Genomic DNA, 25,441 nt, shown 5'->3' with positions numbered 1-25,441 from the left:
GCTGTTGATATTTTAGTGACAGATATCTTAAAGCCTGGACAAATGAAACTAAAATGTCTGCATGAGTAGATACCACCAGAGGTAATAACATACGTTCTGTAATACAAGGGGAGACCTTTGTACCACTGCACACATCATCAATGCATATGGTGAAATTACGGTGAACCCAGACTTGCACTCACCACACGGCGTGTCGCTCCTCCAGCCAGTAACAGGCACCCCTTGGGTCTGACAGGTGCCGGCATATATCTGCAGCCAGTTACAGATTGTATCCTGAGCTCCCTGGTCCAAACAGGTGTCCTGCAGGCAGCTTTGATAAAAGAACGCTGGCGCCACCTTGCTGTGACAACGTGCAAACACACCTCCTCGATCCACAATTAGCCCACACAGCCTCACTGCCTCGGGCTCCACAAACACATACAGTCCATCCCCGATGTGGAAACGTATGCCATTGCTGACTTCATTAGCTCCATTGTCTGTGTCCATGTTCACGTTGGCATCGGCCACCATGAGAGGGGCGTCATTTAGCACGCTTGTCTCTCCCAGGCCGCAGCGTGGGCAGGAGTCTCCACAGCCCACCTGGCAGAAGGTGTCCCTCTCGGCCCAGGCCATGCCCCAGTCGGTGGTGGTGAGGGTGGGAGGGGATAAGGGCATGCCCTGGCAGAGGCCGCACGAGGTGTTGTAGAGGTCACGGGGCAGAGTCAACAGGAGGAGGGTGTTCCAGTCAAAGGCCACCTTTAGGCCAAAATCTGTCTCCAGAATGAGCTGCATGCCCCAGGTGAAGACGTTGACCTTCCCCGGGCCCAGCTTCAGAGGAAGGTACAGACGCTCCTTATTCACCTGGGTGAAGAGAAATTTAATAAAAGGGTCATTCCTGTTCAGCAACATCACTTTGGGAAAAAAATGGTACACATAATTAATGTTTTGGTTTTTTTTACACTAAATAAAAATAGTGACATGTTTAACTTTTAGGAAAACATATTGATGATCACTGATCAGTCTATTATTTTTTTTATTATTTATAGATTCCTTTATTCCACTGAATAAAAGGTTACTCCGGTTTCCTTCCACAGTCCAAAGACTTGCAGGTTAATTGGTGACTCTAAATTGTCCGTAGGTGTGAATGTGAGTGTGAATGGTTGTCTGTCTCTATGTGTCAGCCCTGTGATAGTCTGGCGACCTGTCCAGGGTGTACCCTGCCTCTCACCCAGTGTCAGCTGGGATAGGCTCCAGCACCCCTGCGACCCCCAACAGGATAAGTGGTTACAGAAAATGAATGGATGAATGTAAAAAAAAAAGACATGAGTAAGATTTATGCTCACCCTACTATATTCATTTCAGTTCCCTCCCAAATAAATATGTCACTTCCTGAAAATGGTTTCAGTGGAATTCTAGTCTTTTTTTTGGGAGGTGAGAGACTAAAATGACTTCACAGTACAGTACGTGTGCATAAAAGACCTTGGTGAAGTAAAAAAATAAATAAATAAAAAATAAAAAAAAAACATTTTAATGTGCATTATTCTATGTTACTTTGTTAAGAAGACCTGAATCTATAATTTAAGCCCACTACCCCTTGGCCCTCGAAATGAAGCAACGAGGGGTAGGGGTTGAAATCTTTCCCTAGGAATTGGGACACCACTCACTACGTCACCACGTCGGTTACGTTCACTCAACTATTTTAAACAGGAAACTGCAAGCCATCTACATTTCCATCCGACATCTACAATGGAGTCTCCGGTTGAGTTTGTCCTACCTATCGCGTTTGCTGTATTCATCATGCCCAAAGAAGCTTCAGAGTTCACAAGTGGGGTATTAACTGACCTATTTTATGTTGTAGAACAAAACATGAGAGTCTCTAAAGCTTGTGTTAACCACAGACCTTATTTCAGGCATGGAACCAAAAACCCATTCAAAAAATGCACTGATTTCAAGACAAGGGAGCCGTGAGGGGTAAAATGCCAACTCATCTCTGGGATTTAGGACTCTTTCTAAGAACATCAAGGTGAGAAATAGGCAACGTAGTATCAGAATCTGGATTCATATTTGATCAGTGCTGCTTAGTTTCATCATTTGATCTCATTTTTTTCAGCCACTGTTTACACAATACAGGACACAGTCTGGCACCCACTTCCTGTATACAAACCCTCATAATACAACTAAACAGTGCGCTAAAATACATTTCTAAAAACATTTTAGGTGAGAAATAGGCAAAACAACAACATAATCTTTGAGAGAGCGAGAGGCGTCTGCGGAGGTACAATCTGTAGTTCGAGCAACAGCTCTAGATCCAGCAAAAATATGCCAAATGATGTGAAATGTGTCATCCAGCAAATTTGAGCTGGGAGATGAACAGGGAGATCTAACCTCTGGCAAGATGGAGAGAGGTTTACCATAGGTCATTTACACATACTAATCATATTGCTGTGATACAGAGCTGGTTGAAATTCAGCAAAGTATCCCTCTAACTGTTATTCTGGGATCAGCATCAGCTCAAACAAACACATTCCTACAGAAGCATTTTTAGGCATAGTCTCTAATCCATGTGACCTGCACGTTGTTATGTGGGGAAGTCCAGGTAATAAATAACATGAAGACGCTGAAAGGAGCTTTTATGTGTTACTCATATAATCTAATTGTATAAGAGAGAAAAGACAGAAACAGAGAGTATGAGAGAAAATGTGTGAGTGTGAGCGTTGGTTCGTGTGTGTCATTTCTGTTCCTCCTCAGATCTTTTAGTCGGTTTGTGAACCCAGTCCAAATGTCGCTCAGGGTCGGGGTTTTGTCTGAGCCAAATCCAGCCTGATAAAAGATGCCCATTGAAATTAGATCCACCTTAAGCCAATCAAAGAGGAATTCACCCTCTGCCTGGTTATTCAATCGGCTTGATTAGAAATAACATGCCCTCACAAATACAACAACTATGACCTTCAGGTTTCACACAGGAAAGTCACGTTATCCTTATCACAGGTAATAATAATCATGTCTGTTGTTTCATTCACTCTTTGTGCACTCACCGTCACAGTGTTTTTGTAGCTTCGAGACACCTCAATCTCATACTCGTAGACCTCCAGTACGAAGCCCCTCACCCAAATCGCCTGGCCTGTGTCCCTTTCCTCGTTACGAGCTGCCAGTTTAAAAGGAGGAAAAGCTCCACTGATGGTCGTCGGGTCCCTGTTCCCTCGCCCACAGCTCGTGGTGGCCATCCTAAGCGTACAAGAGCTCTGCAGCTCAAACGGGACGCCACCAAATGGCAGAAAATGTCCATAACCTGCTACCACACACAAGGCCTCAGTGCGCGGCTGGCAGAAGTACAGGCCGTCATTCTCCTGGCAGTACTCCTCAGGGTGACAGGGTGCGAGCTGACAGTACACACTGTTGTCAGAGCCATTGCAGTAGCAACGCTCCTGGCACTCCCAGTCTGTCCAGAAAGTCTGATTAGTGGCCAGCTGGCGCCCGTGGCTCATGCAGCCGCAATCGCTACGTGCCACACACAGGCCGTCGCGGAGTGCAAAGCCGTCCTCGCACTGACACCCCTCCTGGCACGGCAGAGGGCACGGCTCTTCGGGTTCATCTAAGTTGGCACAGGTCAGAGGGCAGGCAGTGGTGCACTCATCGAAATGACTGTTCGGTGGACAGGGAAGAGCTGAGACAGAAGAACAAGGTAGGAGAAGGTGAGACAGCGGCAAAGACAACAGCAAAATCCATATTACAACTATACTTCAAAACCCATTGTTTGGAGTCACTCACTGGGACTAAGTGGTGGCTCTGAGGAGCCTTAACACTGCCCTTTGGCAGCAGCTGTAGACAGTTTGGACTCACCACTGTAAAAATGGATTCTACTAGTGACCAAATTTGTGGCAAATAAAAAATGTCTGTGTTCTGAAACCACTCCACCCAAATTTGGCACAAACGTTCACTTGTACTGAAGTCTAAACTGATTCGATTTTTGTGGTCAAAGGTAAAGGTCACTGTGACCTTGCATCCATCTAATTCTTCTTCTAATATAATATCTCAAGAAGAGTGAGTGAATCTCTTCAAATTTGACACAAACATCCACATGGACTGAATAATAAACTGATTAGAATTTCGTCATCAAAGGTCAAGGGTCAGGGTCACTGTGACCTCACAAAAAATAAATTTGGCTGTAACTCAGGAATTCATACATTGATTACTTATTATTTTACAAAATCTCACACAAATGTCTAATAGGATAAAATGATTAAGTGATTCAATTTTATGAAAAAAAGCACAAGCCCCGTGCACAACGCTGTTAACTTGGTGTAGGTGATGGCAGGAAACATCAGATTGATAGTAATAAGCAGATACACTGCATAGAAGAAAGCTGAATTGCTTCTTCTTTTAATTTAGTCTTCATTTGAAACATTTCAACTGACGACTAAATTAAAAGATTAATATTAAAAGAAGAAGCAATTTGGCCCTCTTGTGTGCGGTGTATCTGCTTATTTACTATCACTCTGATTAAATATTAAAATTTTGCATAAAACACTTTTCTGGCCATCACTCAATGTCATATCTCGGGAACAGAAGGGGAGACATTTGGCCAGATACTGAATTGGTAACACTAATCTTGGGTGTTCACCTTGAAACTGTCCTGATTGTACAGATCTTCTGTGCTGCCGGGGGAAGATGTGTCTGAAGCATTCATGTTTTCACAGACATGGACGTAAACTGTAAGTGTAACTTGACTTGTGTGCAGAGGCATACAACCCTGGGGCTTTTTTTGTCAAAAATATGACTTAATACAAAGCACAACTAGCTGTGTCAGACTTGAAGTTTTCTCATGTTGGTTGCGAAGGACACATTTCAAAGCTAACTGAGCTAGCAACAAATGGAAGCAGTAAATCAAGCCATATTTTGGCATAAGTACGATTTTTGGGAGAATATGGAGCACATGAACAGTCAGCTGGGAGGTGGATTTTGCTGAAGTGGTGGGTTGAGATGTTTCAGTGGACATTTTGAAACTGGATTGTTGTTGGAATCTGAGTAAATGTTGTAAATCAGTTGGGGTCCTTGTAAGAACAAGCCCTTAGCCGACAAGGCGTGAGTGATAAAACAAGTTTGTGGTGGCGTCTGCGTTTAAAGAAGAGGTATAAATTAGTGAGACACTACAGAGCAGCTGTGGAGTGGAACTAAAGAGGAATACAGACAGACCTTTTTCCTTTCACATGTCAGAGGCAAGTATGACTAATAACTTAATTAACTGCTAAACTGCATTTCAATAATTGCTGGAACAGACTCATCATCATTATTAGTTCCACCTGGGCGTTTCCTGCTTTGACAAATGACTGCTGTGAAACAGGTCTCTTAATCTGATTTATCTGGGAGCAATAAAGGAACAAGAGTGCTCTGATGGGAGCAAGGAGGATTCAGGTTAAAGGGACAGTTCACATCAAAATCAAAAATACATATTTTTCCTCTCACCTGTGAGTCTGTTTATCAATTTAGATTATTTTGGTGTGAGTTGCCAAGTGCTGGAGATATCCGCCATTTTTTTTTTTTTTTTTTTTTTTACCAAACTCCACCCACCAAACGAATCACCATGTGGAAGGAAATGTGGATCTACACATGGATGAGAGGCTACTGCTAGCCCACCTTAGCCAGCTAATGTTAAAGCTCAGCTGAGGAGGACACCATTACTGTTTTTAATCTTGCGCTGTCACAGCCATGAGCCTCTCGTCCATAAGTAGATGCACGCTTCATTCTGAGCGGTGATACTACTGGGGGGTATAATTTGGTAGAAAGAATATAGTTCCTACATGAGGTGCTCACAAGAAGGTCTGTGATTTATCTTGAGTAACCAGGCTTGATGCCAGACAACCAGAATACCAGTGTATTTCTTTAAAGAAAAGATATATCAACTCACGGCAGTTGGTGGCACTCCTCCAGGAAGCAAGGCCAACTTGAGCATCCTGACAGGCGGTGGCATACGCCTGCAGTGAGGAACACAGGGCTGAACGATTCCCTTCCCTCACACACATGTTATACAAGCAGTTCCTGAAGAACGGCGAAGGGTTGACCACTGCATGACATGCCAGAAATGAACTATTCCCCGGGTCATTGATGTTGCCACACATCCAAGGACTCTGGTAGAGACGCAAATCTGTGCACATTCGATACAGGTCATCGCAGTCACCGTTACAGGTGAGGTCATCAGCAATGGACCGCCAGCCCTCTGTGAACTGTTCAGTAGACTCCGCCAGACGTCCATTTGGAAGCCGAAGGTCATCGGTGGCATTGCTGTTGAAGACACCGCATAGGCCGCAAGTAACATTGTAGTAGAGGGTGGAGAGGGAGATGTTGAGGAGCCCCTGGCGAGTGTACTGGACACGAAGCAGACCACGGGACTCCACCACTGTAGCATTGCCTGGTGCTCTGTAGATCATCATTGTCTCCATTGGATGGACATATGGGAGAGCCACTGGTTCACCATTCACCTGGAACACAAAAAGGTGTCAAATCCATAGGTATGCAACCGCTGAAAATACCCTGCACAAAGATTTAAATGCAACACTTTTGTTTTTGCTCCCATTTTTACAGGTTTAAGTTAAAGATCTAAGACTTTCTTCATTGACTCAATAGATATATTTCTTTCAAATTTTGGTCTTAGTTAAAGTCCATGTTAGTGAGCACTTCTCCTTTTCCAAGAAACCTGACAGGTGTGGTATATCAAGATGCTGATTAAACAGGATCATTATGATATAGGTGTGCTTTGGGATGGTCCCATTAAAAATCACATTGTGCAAGTCTTTTGTGTGTATAAAAAAGAAGTCTTGGATCTTTAATTTAAACCTTTAAAAAATGGGAGCAAAAACAAAAAGTGTTGCATTTAAATTTTTGTTAAGTATAGATAACAAAAAGGTTTTTGCTTTGCAGAGAAAATACTAACCTTTACTATATCAAAATCTGTCCCTCCCATCTGAGCTTCCAGGTTAGCCACTGTAACGATCACAGGTCTTTTCCAAGTGGGGCCTTTGTTCATCAGCCGCCTGCCAATCTTCACCTCCACCATGGAGCCATTAGCCGGCACTGCACCACACAGCTTCAACAGGTAGTAGGAGCTGTCGTCTGGGAACAGCAGGAAGGTGCCATCAAAGGAAGACGTCACTGAGTTCTGAGTGATTGAGCACACTCCCTCCCTCCGAGGGTAGCAACCCAGCAAGCCCACCTCCGCCACGCATACCTCGCCCTCTTTGCAGGACTCGTTGAAGCAGGAGACTTCCCCAGCAGGCCCGCAGGTGCAGCGGAGGGCACATTCACCTTCCTCACCACTGGGACCTGCCCAGAAAGTTTGATTAAGGGGGTAATAGAGGCCGTTATACTCACAGCCACAGTCTTCACGCTGTACACAACGACTGCCGCTGAGAACGTAGCCTTGGTCACACTGACAGCCCTCAGTACAAGGGTGAGCACAATACAGGGGAGCGGTGAGGTCGGAGCAAGAGGCTGGGCAGGCACTTGTGCACACTTGGTAATGGCTGAACTCCGGACACGACAAAGCTGAGAACCAGTAAGAGAAATAATGATGTCAGATGACACTAGCACATGTAAGATGAAGAATCTGTGTAAGCTAATTCAAACTGAAACTCACCACAGAAGGTGCGAGATCTCCAGGGTCGTATCGTGACACCAAGGGCCTGGCACGCCAGAGCATAGGCCTGGATGGCCTGACAGAGTGTGGTGATATTATCCCTGTTGCTGCACATGTCATATACACAGCTATACACAAAGGCTGTAGGGTCCACTACGGCTCTGCAGTCCCTAAAAGGTCCATCGGTTTTGTTGATGAGCCCACAGTAGTCTGAGCGAAAGTAGAAGGCTTCTGTAAGAGGGTCACACACGCTGCAGTTCTGGGCGCAGCCATCTGTACACCTCCAGTCTGGGTCCTCTGCTCGCCAGCTGCCTCCTAACTCCACCACGCTATCTGCTAGAGAGCCGTCAGGAAGCACGGGATCATCAGCAGGGTCGTCATTGTAGTTGCCACAAAGGCCACAAGTGTTGTTGAAGTAAGAGCTGGGCAGGGAGATGGATGCATAGTGTTGGCCGTCATAGGTAACTAAGAGTCCAAAGTCTGTTTCTAAAGCAATGGCAACCCCAGACTGGTAAACCCTAACAGCACCAAGCTGGAGTTGGACCGGTAGAGTCTTCACCAAGCCGTCCACCTAGAGAAAGAATAGAGGGAAAATCAGGAAAGGAACAAAGAATGAAGGTAGAAAACTTGTCCATTGTCAATATATGCTGGTATCCTGGATCGTCAACATGCAGCCCTTTTCGTCCCCCTCTGCGTGTGATAACGATGCCAAAGGCACCCGTTAGCATCTTTATGAGACGCGCCAGGCTTCAACTAACTCAAATGTAAACCCACCTGCAGCAAAACTTGATGCTGAGAGCAAATGATATCGTATAAAGAGCAAGAGGAAGCAATGTGTAGGGCAGGAGGGACAGGAGGTGGATGGGTCAAACAAAACAAGATTTGCAAATTTGCGCCCTGTACGTGACTATAAGGCACCTGGGGGTGGGGACAAAGTGTCCGTGTTTCATGACCCAGGAATGGGAACAGGTTGCAGCCAACTTGTATTTTGATATCATGAAAAACAGGTAGATGCATCCAAAAGGTAATTATAGGGGCGTTGGTGGTTTAGTGGTAGAGCGGACGTCCCATATACAAGGTGGCCCGGGTTCAAGTCCAGCCTGTGGCCTTTTGCTGCATGTCATCCCTCTCTCTCTCTCCCCCTTTCACACTTAGCTGTCCTATCCATTAAAAAAGGCAAAAATGCCCCCCCCCCCCAAAAAACATACAAAAGGTAATTATAGATCTGTTTACTGTCAAAATCACCCTTCAAGGTGGTCAGAGAAGATCTTCACAGCAAAGTTTAAATGCAGCCACATAACCCAAATCCAGAATTCACATCGGCCAAACCAAGAGGCAAACACAAGAAAAATATTATGGTAATTCCTCACATAAAAGGAATCCACAGATTCTCACCTGGACTGTTCCAAAACTGCCTTTGGGTAATGTGACTCGGTGTCCGTACACATCCACTGTCACATCTCTGAGCCAAGAAACCAAGGCGACCCCACGGTTCTCATTTTTGGCCTCCACAGTGAAGAAGGGCAGCCCAGCCACCTCCCAGCAGGGCCGAGCCAGCAGGTAGGAGCAGGTTCCCTGGAAGTGATAGAGGAAGCCATCGAAGGTGTGGTAATGAGGGTCGCCAAATACCACACAGGTGCTGGTGCGGGTCGGCTGGCAGTAAAAGGCCCCCTCCTGCTGCTCGCAGGTCTCCAACTGCCCGCATGGAGCCTCCTGGCAATGCACCTCGTTGTCAATGTCAAGGCAGCGGCATCGCTGTGAACACTGGTCAGAGAGCCAGAAGATTTCTCCTCGTCTGTAAAATCGCCCTGGAGAGGATGTAGGAAAGACAGAAGAAATATTTACATACAGTTCTGCATGAGACAAATCCACATGGGCATAACTGGAACTTAAACTTGCCATTGTAGCTGCAGCCATTGGCAGGATCGATCAGTTCAGTGTCAACGCGGAAGAACCATCGCCCAGGGATATTAACATTGGTTGTCTGTTCAATGTTCACCACATCATTTGAGCGGGATCCTGGCAGGTTGAAGAAGTGACCAATGTCTCCGCCATTAAAACCTGACTGAAAAGGGGAAAGGTGTGAGGGACGTAAGGTGAAATGTTTATCATACAATGTCTTTAATATAAAAGGATGATCAAATGTATAAAATGATCTTGGGGACTTTGTGAGAATACCTGAGCTGTTGTGCCACCCAGTCCTGTTAAAGGATCTCCACCGCTGGCTGTTCCTGTGCTCCATGTGATTTCTCCATAGTTGAACATACTGAAGAACCCCACGCCATCTGAGATGAGTACAGTTTGGAATGTGTTCACCTTTTAATCAAACAAGAGGATGAAAATAGTTTTACAAAGAGAAAACCAGACATAACATGCAAAAAAACAAGAGTACCATAATGGAGAAGAATCACTTCAACATTCAAAAAATGTCCCACTTGCGAAGGACTCAGAGCCACAGCTGCAGCTCTATTAGCTATAGCTGGTAGTTCTGTGGAGAGAGGTGTGGGTGGAGTCAGCAATGTAGAGGGTCTTAAAGGGGATTGGTTCCTTTCAAAACTTAAAAATTCCCTGTAGCTTCCATTTCAGTATCTCTATTGGCACCTCATGACAAGGCTGTCACAGCAGGATTAAAACTGTAGGCAAGCTCTCCCTGTCAGAGAGCATCTGGCAGTCTCTATTGGCTGGTGACTTGGGCAGTAACACAGTGGTACAGCTTTGGCAGCCTTCTGCAGTTTCAACAGGCCACTTTGACACTCTGTGGTGAGTGATCTGCAGTTACATTTATAAACATTGTGCACGTACAAAACGAGGCCTAAAGGAGGCAAAAGTTGTGATCTATTAAATCAGGCTTGATAGGAGAAACTTTGATCAATGATTATAAACATTTTGGAGACAGGAAATTGGCGATGCAAATGGTGAGGTGGAAGCCTGACTGTAGAACTGAGCGCACACCATTTTCAATTTTTGTCTGTACGTACAATTTTTGGTATGGATCCTACGCACTGTTTTATAAGGCTGAAGCTTGGAAATGAGTTAGCATTTTAGCAATGCCGGCTTCCTTGTCTCAAAGTCAATGGGTTTTTGGTTGGATGCCTTAAATAATGTGGTTAACACAAGACTTTCACGTTTTATTCTATGAGATAAAATATATCAGTAAATACCCCACTTGTGAATTTCGAAGTCTTAAAAAAAGACGGTTGCTAACAACTGGCTAAAAAAGGCTACAGGACGTCATTCCAGCCTTGTTGTGTTGGCGACACTGAAGGCATGCAACCGTGGTGTAGTTCGTTTAAAGCCTAATGCTAGCTTTTTGCTTCTGGCGATTGAATTTATGCTTCAAAAATCTGAAAAGTGGTGCTCATTTGTGAAGAATATCTTGCTGAAATAAACATGTAAGTATTATAAACAGAGCCACAGAGCTTATTTTCTGCAATAATCCAAAATCTAATGGGAAGATCTCACTGGCTTTTTGTTGCGGTAACCAGGAAATTGCTAACTTCTGTGTTGGCCTACGAATAAATGTCTTCCCTGCAGCACAAGATTTGCTTTTTTGATGACCTAGCAGTTGTTAAGATAGGCTAAACAGTGCCAGTATTGAAATGTGTAACCAAAATATTTCATGCAGTGTTTGGACTTTACCGGTGTTGTCTGGCTTCCTCCATAGAAGGTGACTTGATGCCATGTTGCAATAAAGACCCAGGTAGCCGTGAAGGTGGGCATGTTTTTAAAGTACTTCCGGACATCTTGTGTTGCCCTCTCCAGTATTTCTGGTTCTGTGGTCTCTCGGTAGTACACATCTCCGCGGATGCCATTGTGCACATCTGCCCAGAGCGGAGCAATGAACGATCTGCTGTCACTCAGGGGAAAAGCCTCCGGTGTGAACTGGCTAACCTGCACGTTGAAGGAGATCACGCCATTGTTGTTGACCTGTGGACAGAACAGGCAGGGTTGTACTTCAGCATCAAATGGATTCGTCAGTGGTTTGTTACAAGAGTTTGAGAGTTTTGATCAAGGCTTACATAGATGGAACGGTATGGGATGTTGAAGAAAATGAATGGAATGAGCAAAGTGATTTCAGCAGAACTCCCATCATCCATCTTTGGGGTCTCTAGATCTCTATGGCTGGGTCCATATGGATACAGGATATCCTGAGAACTAGCTAAAAGGAGAGTAATGCATAAGAGCTCATTAAATCAGGGTTCCCACACATTTTCATGGACAACATTTCAAAACTTTTTCATGACTTTTCAAGAACCCATAATAACATTTTATGAATTTTACTGTGTCTGCTGTCTGGCTATGGTATTTGTGTCACTTGGTGTAACTGCAGATTCTGATCTCAAATTTAAAGCTCATTTTGATGCAATGACCAAAACTACATTTTGTCATTTACATAATATAGCTAAGGTACGACCTCTGAGAGGCTTGTTCATGCTTTTGTTTCCAGTTATTATTGTATTATTGTAACGTTCTATACACTGACCTACCTAAAACTGCCACTGCAAAAACTACAGACCATTCAGAACGCTGCTGCTGCCAGGGTCTTAACAAAAACTAAAAAGAGAGACCACCTAACTCCAGTTTTACGTAACGTACACTGGCTCCCAGTATCTTTTAGAATCGATTTTAAAGTCCATCTATTGGTTTTTAAAGCTCCTAATGGCGTGGTCCCTCCTATATCACAGACTTCCTATCACCTTATGTCCCTCCACGAACCCTGAGATCCTCCACAGCTGCACTTCTAGCTATTCCTAATGTCACTACAAAAACCTTCGGGGATGCTTCTTTTAACTACCAAACCCAAAAAATATGAAACACCCTGGTTTTCCATGACTGTAGGAACCTTGTTAAATGTACTTATCTCCACCCTAAAGGTTAAATGAATTGATGTGGATGCCTCATACCTGCTGTCTGTAGGAAGATGCTGAAGAGGTGGAGCAGAATGACTGGACAGCCTGGCCTGACCATTCTAAAAAACAGAGAGACAGAATGAGATGAAAGATCATTACGGCAGTGTGATTGATTTGTTCATTAGGTTACCATTTCCTGAGCAACCCCGTTTGAGCAGCTGCTACATTATCTGTCCTGCATTGTCCTTAAAGATAATGGAAATGCAGGCGGACATGAGTCATAGGACAACTTCTTATAAACAAGGCCGTTAGACAAAAGTGGAGAGGAGGGAGAACCATCAAGCCAACGTCACGTTACTTCTTTAAGATCAGGCTCCCAGGTCTCCCCTGAGGGGCCCTGAAAAGGCCCTATTATGCATGCCAGAACAATGTGTCAGGATCACATTTGCCTTACAGTCCCATGTGAGCCAGCAACAGTGGACTACGGGCCTCTCTGTGCCTCGGTTCCCTGCAGCTGACCGAACTGGCCCGCTCTGCTCCAGTGTCTCTGTGTCTGAAGCCGCGAGGCTGCTTAGGACCTCATTACCACTTCTGTTTGGGATCCATCCATGCCTTGTTGGCTAGAGGGAGAGCAGCGTAAACACTGGGGCACTAATGGGTTTAAGTGAGTAGGTTTGAATTGCCGAGGTCCTTGCAGTGGCCCTTTGGGGCTGTTCAGTGCCTGGCTTGGCAAGTTTCCCACTGGCAAAGTAGAGTGTACAGCCAAATTGGCAGATCTTCCAATCACCCTATAGCATTTAAGCTTAATTGTTTAATGAAAGAATGAAACTTTAAAGGTGCTGTCTGTACATTTGGTGAATTAACATTAATGAGTCTAAACATCACTGCCAACTTTACCCACAAGTTAAAACTGCTCTCTTCTGAATATCATAGATCTTGTTAAACATTTAATCTATATCTGCATTTTCCTCTGTTATTGTGATATTTTCAAACTGTGAAACTGTCACATGTGAAGTCCTCACCAGTATCGAAACGTCTCCCGCTTAATTCCTGTAGTGTTTATTGTTCATAAAGTTTTTTACCAGGAGCGGAATTATTCACAGAGGTCTCTTCCTCTCCAAAACAAACGAACCAGGTGATTCTAATCGGTAAAAACACTGAATAAAGCAGCATTACAAATCGGGGTTTTCCAATGCGGTTTGGCGTGTCAGACAGGCTGCTAGCCCGGCACCTGCTAATGTGTGCTCAACTATTTCTTTGATTACTTAAGATCCAGATGTTCAGGGAGTTTTTACCAGGAGCCAAATTATCTGCAGTAACCAAACAGACCTGAAGATATAAACTGGTAAAAACACTCAGTAAAGCAACTTCATGTTAAGAAAAATAAGTGTTTTTTCGTGGAGTGGCTTCTAACCGCAGTGGCCAATACGAAGAAGCAAAGATGTGAGAATGACCCTACAGCCAGTGTTTAGTTTGTCCATTCTGGGCTACTGTAGAAACATGGTGGTGCAATGTGGTGATTACCGTAGAAGAGGACCCACTCCCTGTAAAGATATAAACGACTCATTCCAAGGTAATAAAAACACAGTGATATTTATTTTCAGGTGATAATCCACTGAAGAAAACATACTTATTATATTATATTCCATTTCTGCCAATATATCCCCCTAAATCCTACACACTGGGCCTTCTAGGTTCATACATAGTCAATTAATCAAAATAATGTCTACTAAAGAATTTAAGACATTTTGGAAATATAATGAGGATCCACTAGGCGGCCTGATAACTACCAGCTAGTCAGCATTATCTCAGCAAAGTATTACTGGAAAGTCACTGTTAGCAATGATGTCTTTGTAGTGTTTTAAACATTAGATATAATTCCGTTTGGCAGATAAACTTTAGCATCTGGGTCAAAATTTAATCAGTTGCTGCTGGCTACTGTTATTAATGTTTTTATCAGGCAGTTTATGTCTCTGTAGAGTTTTGGCTTCTAATACATACATAACACCTTACTACCCTGGAAATCCAGAGTTCACAATTTGAATTTGCTCAGTGAGTCACTCTGGCAATCAGTAATGATGCTCATTACCCATGCCATTGGAGCCGAGCTGCACCAATCACATCAGTGTATCTGATATAGGTGGGCCAGAGGCGAGCTAAACTGATGACGACAGCGCTGCGACGACGAAGTCCGGAATCAGTCAGTAAACATTGCAAGATGGCTACGGATGAACATCAATTGTTTGAAATGGCTTTGGCCACTACAATGAACGAGTTAGACTTTTTTTTTTTGTTGTTGCTGTTTTGCCTACCGGATACGGCAAGAGTCTAATCTACCAGTTAGCTCCGCTGGTAGATAAGCGTATACGTCACCCCGTGTATTCTTCTGATTGGCCGTAGTGTTATCCGATTGCGTGCAGTGATATTTACAAATGCATGCCTGGTGCTGCCCCTCAAGTTGGGCCATTTTCATTACTCATGGCCAGACCCTAAATCTTTCTAGATTTGGGTCTGGATTTCCAGGCTAACACCTTACTTCAATAAAGAATAATTAAAGAGGAATTAGTATGTTCATTTCAAGGTTTAAACTTGTATCTTGGGATTCAACTGGAAAATGTATACATGGTTTAATGTCCATATGTTCAGTCTGTCTTTAAGCCCCCCCTCCCGAAAAAGCCCAGCCTGCTCTGATTGGTCAGCGTTTCTGGGTCTTCTGTATCTCGGCATCAGTATAACAGTACTTTCTACTGTTAAAAAATCCTCAATAAAAGCTTCTAAACCAAAATGTTCACAACCAGACATCACAGTTGACAACATCAGCAACATGATCACATATTTTCCGGACATTAGCATGTAGCTACATGTAGCAGTGTATGATCACACTTGCAGTAGTGTGCCTGGGGCAGATGACCATATAAAGAAATCCTTCATGAGCTGACATCAGCTTGTCGTGAAAGTAGAAAAATGTTGGAAACAGTATTCAGAACAGTCTGAAGCCTGAGGTTTCTGCTTACATGGATTACTTTTATATATGTTTACGTCATAATATGAAACATTGCCCACGTTTAATATAAACATCTGACATTTTAACGTCATATATATATATGACAGAAAATAAGAAAGAGAATGATAGATCCTCTTTCATTCATTCATTCATTCATTCATCTTCTAACCGCTTCATCCTCTTGAGGGTCACGGGGGGGCTGGAGCCTATCCCAGCTGACACCCTGGACAGGTCGCCAGACTATCACAGGGCTGACACACAGAGACAAACAACCATTCACACTCACATTCACACCTACGGACAATTTAGAGTCACCAATTAACCTAGTCCCCAATCTGCATGTCTTTGGACTGTGGGAGGAAGCCGGAGTGCCCGGAGAGAACCCACGCTGACACGGGGAGAACATGCAAACTCTGCACAGAAGGGCTCCCACGCCCGGGATCGAACCGGCAACCCTCTTGCTGTGAGGCGAGAGTGCTAACCACCACACCACCGTGCCGCCCTAGATCCTCTTTAGGATATAAAAATATATACGAAAGAGGATCTATAGTATATATTCTTAAATGAATATGAACCCAGCATGATAGTGCATGATGTAATTTTTTGTTTTTATTATCCATACAGTGACAAAAACAGGTGTTATCTGTTAAATTCAAGCTTTATGACGCCATTGAAAGCCTTGGAAAAAGTTAGTAAGTGGACCTCTGAGTTGATATTGGTTGTGTTTAAGTGTTTAAATGTTTAAATGTAATCACTAGGGAGGGGGGAAAAAATCGATACAGCATAATATTGTGATAGTTTTATATATCGTATTGTCACACAGTGCCAAGTATTGTTTTTTAAAATTATTTAAATTAATAACATTGGAAATACAAACTAAACTTTAGGTAGCCTCCTCACATAATATAATCAATTGCTTTTTCATTCCTCTAGATACATTTTGCTAAAAAAAATGGCTGAAGTGATATGAACAGACTGAAAACTTTATCTTATTAGATAACACATATGTTGACAAAGTTTTCCTTTGGGGAGATAATTTAAAGTTGAAAAAAGGTAATACACCGCAATAAATTTTATCACAATACTCATCATATTGCAACATATTATAATCAAATGATATTGTGTCGTGACTTAAGTATCATCTTCTGGTGATTCCCACCAAATCCTGGCCACGCAGGACCAGCCATCTTTGCTTTAAACACTGACCAATGAAATTCAGGAAACTTCTTTATTTAATTTGAAAACTGAACTTTGATATCTATGTGTAAACACTTTCAGCCTACACAGTTAACTGTCCTGAACACAATACTGTTGATCTGAGAGCTACGTGAGGTCAATCAGAGACTTAATCACCTCTCTAATGTGTGAATTCTATTCAGCTTGATGCTAAATTGTGTTCAGGTGTGCCAAGCTTAGTGAGCACCGCTGAGAGAGGTCTGCTCTAATGTCATCAGCCTCTCATCAAACATTGTCAACAGAAAGATTACCACAATTGCTCTTTTGACTCCTGAAGCTCACCATCTTATCTGACTGGCATTAACTCAGCACCTTTTAGCATGGCAATTAAGATAAAGCCCCTGGGACTTAAAAGATGAACAAGACACTTCAGCGTGTTTATCTCTGGGGTCACGCTCAAAGAGACACTACTCTTACTGTATCAGGTAAGCCACATGCTTTATCAAAAATTAATTCACTTTCCTATGTACACCTAATTTACTTTTCTTTGCATATAAGGCTTGAAAATGAGTTGGAGTTGTGAAGTTAAGAAGTGATATACATTTTAATAGTCTACTTTTATAGTCTTAATTTTAAGATTAGTGGAAATGTACCTGCAAGAGTAAACCGGTGGTTCCCAACCTGGGGTTTGGGACCCAAAACGGGGTCCAGAGATAAATTTGAGGGGTCACAAGATGATTAAAGGGGAAACTGACAAAATTTCTGTGACACAAAACTCGTACTTTACTGATTGTTTCGATTTTTTTTCTTGTGAAATATGTGATACATCTACCTCTTCAGGTTTCTAAAAATCCTTACAATTAAATAAGTGGTTGAGCTGGTCATAGCTCATGTCCACACTTTGACCGTAATCTGTAATAAGGGGTTGGACGTGGATTATATTTTGTTTTAAGGGGTTTGCGATGCCTTAAAATGAAGCAAACAAGGTTGGGAACATCTGTGTTAGATATCAGCAATTGTATTAGATCATGAAATGATGATGACATCACCAACAGCAGCCTGTATACTAGATACTTTTTCCTGAACAGATCGTAAATGACCCCAAATACCTGACAAAAAGTGCATGTTTAAAGCATCAAAAAGCCTAATGAGGAAAGTTCAAGTTCATTTACCTCACAGTTAAATCATAAATAAAGAAACTACCAAAGAGTAGGGGAGGAAATGATGCACTCACCTGCCTTCAGAGGATGGACATCTAGCACCTCAGTAGTCTGACCTGGCAACCTCCTTATAGCAGTGTCCCATCCAGCACAGGACCATCCACAGAGTGATGGTGGTGATGATGATGAAGGTTGTCAAAACAAGGCAGTGGAGGTGATAGGGATTAAAAGAGGAGAGTATATGTAGAGGGGCTGGATTTCCAAATAGAAGAGCACTTCTTGTCCAATTCCAGCTCCGCAGGGTTACCAGCAGAAGCAACAACAATCCAAAAAGTCTGTCTGTGTGTTTAAATAATGACGTCCTTACAGGAGAAAAGTGGAGATTAAAAAGCACCTGTTGTAGCTGTGCCTGAAGAAGCAGGTGCAAACTTTACCTGGGATACTGTTCAACTTAATCTGAGATCAGTGTTTGGGGAAGGGGGTAGGTGGGGAGGAGAGGGAAGTTGAGGGGAGGGACAGCATAGGAATCTGAGGAAGAGAGGGAGTGGAAACGGAGTAATATGTAAGGAAGGGGGAGAGGGGAGGTCAGAGATGTGGAAATGATGGAGGTAGAAGTGGAAAAAGCAAGGAGAAAAAGTGCTTGCAGACATGTTTTAAAAGCAGGAGAAGAGGAATTTTGTTGCACAAAGAGAGGCTCTCATAGAGGATGAATGTCAGGCCTTTTGGGCAGGATCTGTCATTTACACCTGCAAGGTGCCAAATGATAAAATATGTCTTTGGTGGAAAATTTGGGGGAAACACTGCAGCCTTTATCTTGTGGAACAATGAATAACCAAGGCCTCAGCAGCATTTAAAACCATTTAGTGGTAATTTCTATAAAAAATGACAGTCAGTTTTCTCCCCTATTTAATTGTTTGTTTGGCAAGTCCTTTGCGGGTATAAATCAGACACTCTGCCTTTGGATTAGGCCTCAGTTATGGTAAAGACTTTGCCAGAGTTCAGTCGGTGCAGTTAGGGCAGCTTCAGGGCACCCGAGCACACAAACTCGCCAAAGAAGTACAGTCTCACTCTGGGGCATTTATGGACAAAAAACAGAAACACACACACAGTCTGAAACCTTGCTTTTCAAGCTCCATGGTAGGTAGAGTTACAGAATTAACATGAGTCACTTTGGATACTGTGTACCCCCTTTTTTTAATTAGGAACAGCCTCATTTACAGGGTTATACAAGACACTTCATCTCCATAGATGCTGGAAAGATAGGGAGGGGAAATCTCAGGTGGATCCACACTGATAGGGGTCTGGGAAGGAGAGGGCAGTCAGTTGGGTCTTTGTTGCAGGAGGACAGTGGAAGTAATTGGAGAGGCAGGGAGCAAGATGTGTGAAAGGCTACAGGACTGAGGGCAGGCCCCGGGCTCCCATTAAGCAGCACCGAGGCTCTCTGCGGAGGCTTCTTTATACCTCCCACGTCTTGTTGTGTAAATGGACACATACTCTTAAGCAACCTGTGAAAGAGAGTGTCGCACAAAAAGGGACAAAAAAATCAACAGTTACAGGTGACCTACTGGGCCGGGGGAGCCTCTTGATGTTGGGTACAGGGTTTGGGAAATGTCGCGCACAGAGAAGTGGGAAGGATGACGATTGGCTGATACACCTGATTTCTCGCACTTACTGTTTTTCGTTCCCGTTCACTGACACCCACATCGACTCATTAGGAACAGAAAACACGATAGGAAATGATAACGCTCCCATTTCCTCTCCATACTTGGGTGGTCAACTTGAGGGTATAGTGTGGATTTTTTGAAGTGGAGTACTTATGAGTCAGTGCATTACATACAGTAGATGTCAGTCGGCATGCTCTCAGTGTGGAGGAACAGGCTGGGGTCTCATACAGAGGCTAAGGGTGCTTTCACACCTGCCCTGTTAAGTTCGGCTCAATCAAACTCAAGTTTGTTTGCCTTCTAAGTGCGCTTTGTTTGAGCAGGTGTGACCACAGCAATCACACTCGGGTGCACACCAAAACACTCGACCTGAGACCTTCTTGAAGAGGTGGTCTTGGTCCAGTTACAAACAAACTCTGGTGCGGTTCAGTTGTGGTGAGAACATGTTGTGACCTCGATCCGAATCAACTGCTGTCGCATTAAGCATAGCTTGGTTAAAATAAGCATGAGCATGTTACAGTCCTGGAGGATTATTAATGTGCACCTCCTCCTGTAATGGTCTGCTTGTAAATGCTGCTGTGAGAGCATGAACCAACTCTAGCCAATTATACAACTTTATAAAAAATGAATCCCTGATTCGGACCAAAACAAGACAAGTCTAGGTGTTAAGGAAACCTAAGTGAAACTTTTCTATACTCTACTCAAAGCCAGACTCCATTAATTGTTTTAAAGAGATGGTTCAGATTCACTGAAGTCACACAATAAAACAAACTACTGATCTTGGCAGCAGTAGACCAGCATCTCCCATGTTCAGCAAGGTAAAATTGCTGTTTTTGACAATGGAGTCTGGCTTTGAATAGAGCATTGATAAGTTTCACTTAAGTTCAGTTTTAAATACTAAGGTTTTCTGGAAATGCATGTGGAGGAAGTAACCTACAGAGCATATGTCTGGATAAATGAGACTTGGAATATACTGCACGAGTTATGTGAGAGTTTGTAAACGCATGTTTTGATATAGTTTTACTGTTGATACATGCCGACCCCTTTGACTTTAATTCATCAAGACTTTTCTTTGTTTTTGGATTCTGTGTTCACCACAGCAGCATGCGAGAGAAAAAGTTTTCCTCAGGAATTCAAAGAAGCATGGGGTGAGTAGCTGATATACACATGGTCATTTAGGGGTTGAAGTATTCCTCTAATTAATGTTCATATGTTAACAATGCATATGAGTAATGTAGACAGTTTTTGCTTGTAGTGACAAACTTACTGACAATTGTCACCTGACTCTTAAAGATCACAAAGCATTTTTAAAGTCTTTTGGCTCATTCTATCAGTTTTAAGGCCCGTACACTTTAGGCTAGGACAGCAGACACCCAAACTTTGTGTGGCCATTTTGAACAGGTCCAAACACCTTTGCCTTAGGATGTGGTCAAGTGACTCATTGTACACGTAAATTATTTGAATCATTCACTTACATCCATCCTTTCTGCAATACTGCTGAAGTGTGAAAGCTTCTTCACCTTAATGACACTGAGTCTTTGACTTTTGTCTGGTTGTTGGATGGGACGATTTAAACTCTTAACAAGAGCAATAAAAATCACCTTTGATATTGAAAGATTGACTAAAGCATGAGATAAGAGCAGCAGCTCTTTGAAGTAACATTGAGTGGAAGGGCCTGAGCTCTTGCTGTTTTTCAAAGAAATGTCTAAACACAGACTTCAACATCAAGAAACTCCACTAAGTGAAGATGCAGACCGATGTCAAGGGTGCTGCAGTGTTCAAGAACGCAACTCCAAATAGAGGTGGCCCAAGGGCTTTGATCCCTGGAGAAGAGGCAACAGCAGGAGCAGTTACAACCAAATAGTTCAAGTGTCTGTGGAATAAGAAAAAGTTGCAGTACTGATGTTAGTAGCACTATCCTGGTTAGAAATGGGAGTGGCTAAGAGTATCAGTGTGGCTTGAAATGCCAGTGGGTGGTGCAGCTCATACCACCTTTAAAATTGTTTGCAAGAGACAGAAGACAGAAATGACATCAAAGGTTTCTGTGCAGCAGGAGGGCACCGTGTGGGAACAGGGTCAAAGTATCCAGCATCACACGTTCTGGAGAATCCATCAAGCCTGACCTTCACAAAGAAGGTCCTGGACTGGATACCCACTGAGCTCTGTTCGGCAGTCACCTAATCCGTGGAGTGGGCCACTCTAATTCAACCCGTATGCCCAGCGGTTGGCTCTGCCCTGCCCTCCTCTCCTTCCTTTCCATTCACAATGGTGAACCTCCTTCCAGTAACCCAAACCTTCTTACCCCAGTGACTCCTTCACCTCGGAGCACAAAAGACCCTGTTCAGCCCTTCTGCCCTCAATCCCACTTCATAATGCAATGGGGCAGATCAAGGGCAGATCAGAATACCAGCCATGCAGCCAGGTCCTGTTTACGCAGCGAGGTGCTAGGTGCGATCTATACAATGCAACCGCATCCATCTTCCAACCTCGGTCTGACCTTACATTAGTGAACATCTTCAAGCACAGTGACAACAGTTTGGCCGTGACCATGTTCACTGTTGGTGAAATTACACAGAGGTTCACAGCTCTACCCAGAAACTGCTGTGACTTTTCCAGCAAAGCTTTCTTATCCACATCTTAATGCAGCATATCTGTTAAAGGATAACTTCGGTATTTTTCAACCTGGGCCCTATTTCCCCATGTGTATGTGTGCGTATGATTCATGGGTTCAACTCGTTCTAAAATTGGTTCAGTATTGAGGGAGGCAGATGCAACCGGAGCCGCGAAACGAGCTAAAACGGTAACGGGGGCAAATGCGTCCCGTATAAGTTTGCGCATTAAAAGTGCTTTTTTTCGCCACTGACCGGTTCAGATCGCCAGTGCTATCTCTGTAAATAGCATATTGTAGCGGCCCTGGGGCAGTGGTGACTGTGAATGAGTGGAGTCAGCTGTCAGTCAGTGTTGGAGCAGAGGGGGATGGCGGCCCCGCTGGGTACTGTAAGTGAGTATGTGTGTATGAAGTGTGTGTGTTACGCTAGAAGAGTCAGAGTTTGGGACGGAGTCTTTTACGTGCTACCCCCTGGAGTGTTACCGGAGTTTTTGGAGTGCTCAAATAAACAGGCCTTTTTCCCAAATGCAAGAACAGGATGTTGTGCAACACCCCGTACAGCTTTCATAGGATGCCTTTGTCGGACGGCGAGATGCTGAAGTTGTGGCTAGTTGTGCTACAAATGGATGCTAACACTCCTGTCCAGACACTGCGCCTTGCAGACCATCGGGTCTGCAGTGCTGATTTCTCCCAAGATGACTACTGCCAGCCGAAGAAGAGAAGACATCCAATCCCGAAACACCTCTTCCTCAAGAAAATGGCTGTCCCACAAGTAGAGAGAGCTACAGACACGGTGGAGCAAAGCTCGTGACATCACACACCCCAGAGGTAAGGGAAAGGCTAAGTTAGTATGCTATCTGATCTGAACCGGTCAGTGGCGAAAAAAAATCATTTCGCGGCTCCCGGCTGCACCTGCCTCCCTCAATACTGAACCAATTTTAGAACGAGTTGTACCTATGAATCATACGCACACATACACATGGGGAAATAGGGCCCAGGTTGAAAAATACCAAAGTTATCCTTTAACAATACCCTCTAATAGTTACATTGAAATCATCGAGAAATTTCCATGTAGAACCCACATGCAAAACAAGACCAAGAAATGCAAACGGCTCTTTAGCCCCGTTTCCACTGAGCAGTATGGTACAGTCTAGGTCAGTTCGGTATACTTTCATTTGTTTCCACAGTGAAAAGTTGTGGATGGTACCAATGGAAACGTTCCGTACCGTCCCCATTTTTGGTCCCCTCTCTGTTGGGGTACCTTGCACACAGATCTGACACTAAAAGGTGGAGCTGTGAACACTGCAGTGAAAACATGTTTATAGCCCGGTACAAGAAAGATTTTGGTCCTTCTAGCTAATTTCAACATTCATGACAACTGAAAGGGGGTGAATCTTTACATAACTCACCCGTTTAAAAGGCGTTAAGTTACACATGATTTAGGGCATGGTTGCTTTGAGTGACAGGTTGTCTGTGGATCGTGTCCACAGGTTCTCTCAATAAGACACACCCCTCACTCATCCACAGCTCAACCCTCTTGTCCAGGTATACCCCTTCACAACCAAAATTAGCTGTATGTATGTGGGTTTTTTAAACATGGGAAAACCTGCTAAAAATAGTTGTTTGACTCCTTTCCTATTGTCAGTAGACCAGAGCTGTATGGAGATGTATTTTGACCACCACCAGTCATTCTGTGGGAAACGTGAATGTCTGAAATTTCATGACAATCCATCCAGTAGTTGTAAAGACATTTCATCTTGATCAAACAATGCCAACCTGCTGTTGTTTTTTTTTGTTTTTTTTTTTCCCTTATCCGCTGCGATGGTCCTAAGGACAGAGGGATGGTGTATGCTGTAAAGCCCTGTGAGGCAATTGTGATATGTGATATTGGGATTTATAAATAAAATTGAAATTAAATGCTTAAAAGTAGTCAGGGGATCGCTAACGTCCATTGTCTGGGACATAGCATGACCTAAAAGACCTTAAAGAGAAAGTCGACTTTATGTTGGTACTGGAGGAAAAGTCAGCGAATCATCAAAGTCACTGGGAATCATCCTTTGGTAATCATGAATGTCTGTACAAAATTAGGTCTTCATCCATCCAACAGACACTGAGATACTTCCCTGGATAAGTGAGAACTTTGACCTGCTGTTGGAGGACTGATTGTCTGTGCATCAGAGAGATCAAATATCATGCAAATCCATTAAGTAGTCATCAAGCCATTTCACTAAAATCCAGAAGTGTCAACCCCATGGTGGCACTAGTGAATCAGGGAATCACCAAAGAAAGTCAGGATTTATTAATCCTGTCATTAATATTGAGATACAAATTGGATAAGCTCCTTAACACTCCTGAAAGACAGACTTAACTTGAGCAATATCAAGAGCACCTTTATGCTTTCCTTGGCTCCCAAACCCTAAGAGGAGGGTCCTTGATGGTGACAGTGTTTTGTGGGGTGGGTGGTGGTGGTGGTGGTGGGTTGCACAGATATCCCACACAGGATTAGAGCCACGCTGCTGGAAGAGGAGGAGGGGGAAAATAGAGGGAATGCCCCAGAAACGCAACACTGCCTGACACGTATGGAATGGACTCTTTGCAGCTCGTCTAAGACGCCTGCCAGAACGAGAGGAGATCTGCAGAATCCCATCTTCTCCACGGCCAAGCATTCAGCCTGTGAAACGGAGCTGTACATGCTGAGCAAGTGTACATTCTGCCTGTAACACGAGCGATGTCCCACTCCATACCTTGTCTTTCAGTCAACTCTCTGAAATGCTCTACACAGTAGTTTACATGTAAGCAGGCCAATATACACTGTGTTTTATGCAGAACATTATGATGTTACAGTGAAGCTGACCTTTGACCTTTTGGACATTAAAAATGTCATCACTTCATCATGTTATCCTATTAGACAATTGTGTGAAATGTGTGTTATAGTTAGCATAAGAATTCTTGATTTATGGTCAAAAACATGTTCTGTAAGGTCACTATGACCTTGAACTTTGACCTTGGACCATAATATTCCAATCAATTCATTCTTGAGTACAAGTGGTCGTTTGTGCCAAATTTGTGGAAATTCCCTCAAGGCCTTCTTGAGATATTGTGTTCATGAAATGAGACAGATGTAAGGTAAGAGTGACCTTGACCTTTGACCACCAAAATCTAATTAGTTCATCCTTGATTCCAAGTGAACGTTTGTACCAATTTGAAAAAAATCCCTCAGGGTGTTCTTGAGGGTTATTATATAACTAGAGTATGGCCAAAAACATATTTGTAAGGTCACAGCGACCTTGACCTTTGACCACCAAATTCTAATCAGTTTATTCTTCAGTTCAAGTTTGTGTCAATTTTGAAAAAATTCCCTCAAGGTGTTCTT

At 43.5% G+C, this 25,441-nt stretch overlaps 1 protein-coding gene across 1 annotated transcript in view; it reads right to left on the bottom strand.

Annotated features, from left to right (window-relative positions):
- tecta (tectorin alpha) overlaps positions 1 to 12,577 on the bottom strand; it is a 33,231-nt gene extending 20,654 nt beyond the window's left edge. The window contains exons 1-11 of the mRNA XM_049593037.1: positions 12,514 to 12,577; positions 11,629 to 11,768; positions 11,249 to 11,536; positions 9,788 to 9,925; positions 9,509 to 9,674; positions 9,005 to 9,417; positions 7,610 to 8,180; positions 6,908 to 7,518; positions 5,885 to 6,455; positions 3,015 to 3,643; positions 183 to 840 (exon numbers count right to left, since the gene is read on the bottom strand). Of these exons, the coding sequence (XP_049448994.1) occupies positions 183 to 840; positions 3,015 to 3,643; positions 5,885 to 6,455; positions 6,908 to 7,518; positions 7,610 to 8,180; positions 9,005 to 9,417; positions 9,509 to 9,674; positions 9,788 to 9,925; positions 11,249 to 11,536; positions 11,629 to 11,768; positions 12,514 to 12,577 (4,249 nt within the window). The remainder of the gene's footprint in view (positions 1 to 182; positions 841 to 3,014; positions 3,644 to 5,884; positions 6,456 to 6,907; positions 7,519 to 7,609; positions 8,181 to 9,004; positions 9,418 to 9,508; positions 9,675 to 9,787; positions 9,926 to 11,248; positions 11,537 to 11,628; positions 11,769 to 12,513) is intronic.
- Positions 12,578 to 25,441: the final 12,864 nt, after the last annotated feature.

This window comes from Epinephelus fuscoguttatus, linkage group LG12 (genome assembly GCF_011397635.1).
Source record: "Epinephelus fuscoguttatus linkage group LG12, E.fuscoguttatus.final_Chr_v1".
In the NCBI taxonomy this organism is placed as follows: domain Eukaryota; kingdom Metazoa; phylum Chordata; class Actinopteri; order Perciformes; family Serranidae; genus Epinephelus; species Epinephelus fuscoguttatus.
This window is presented reverse-complemented; position numbering and strand designations above follow the sequence as displayed.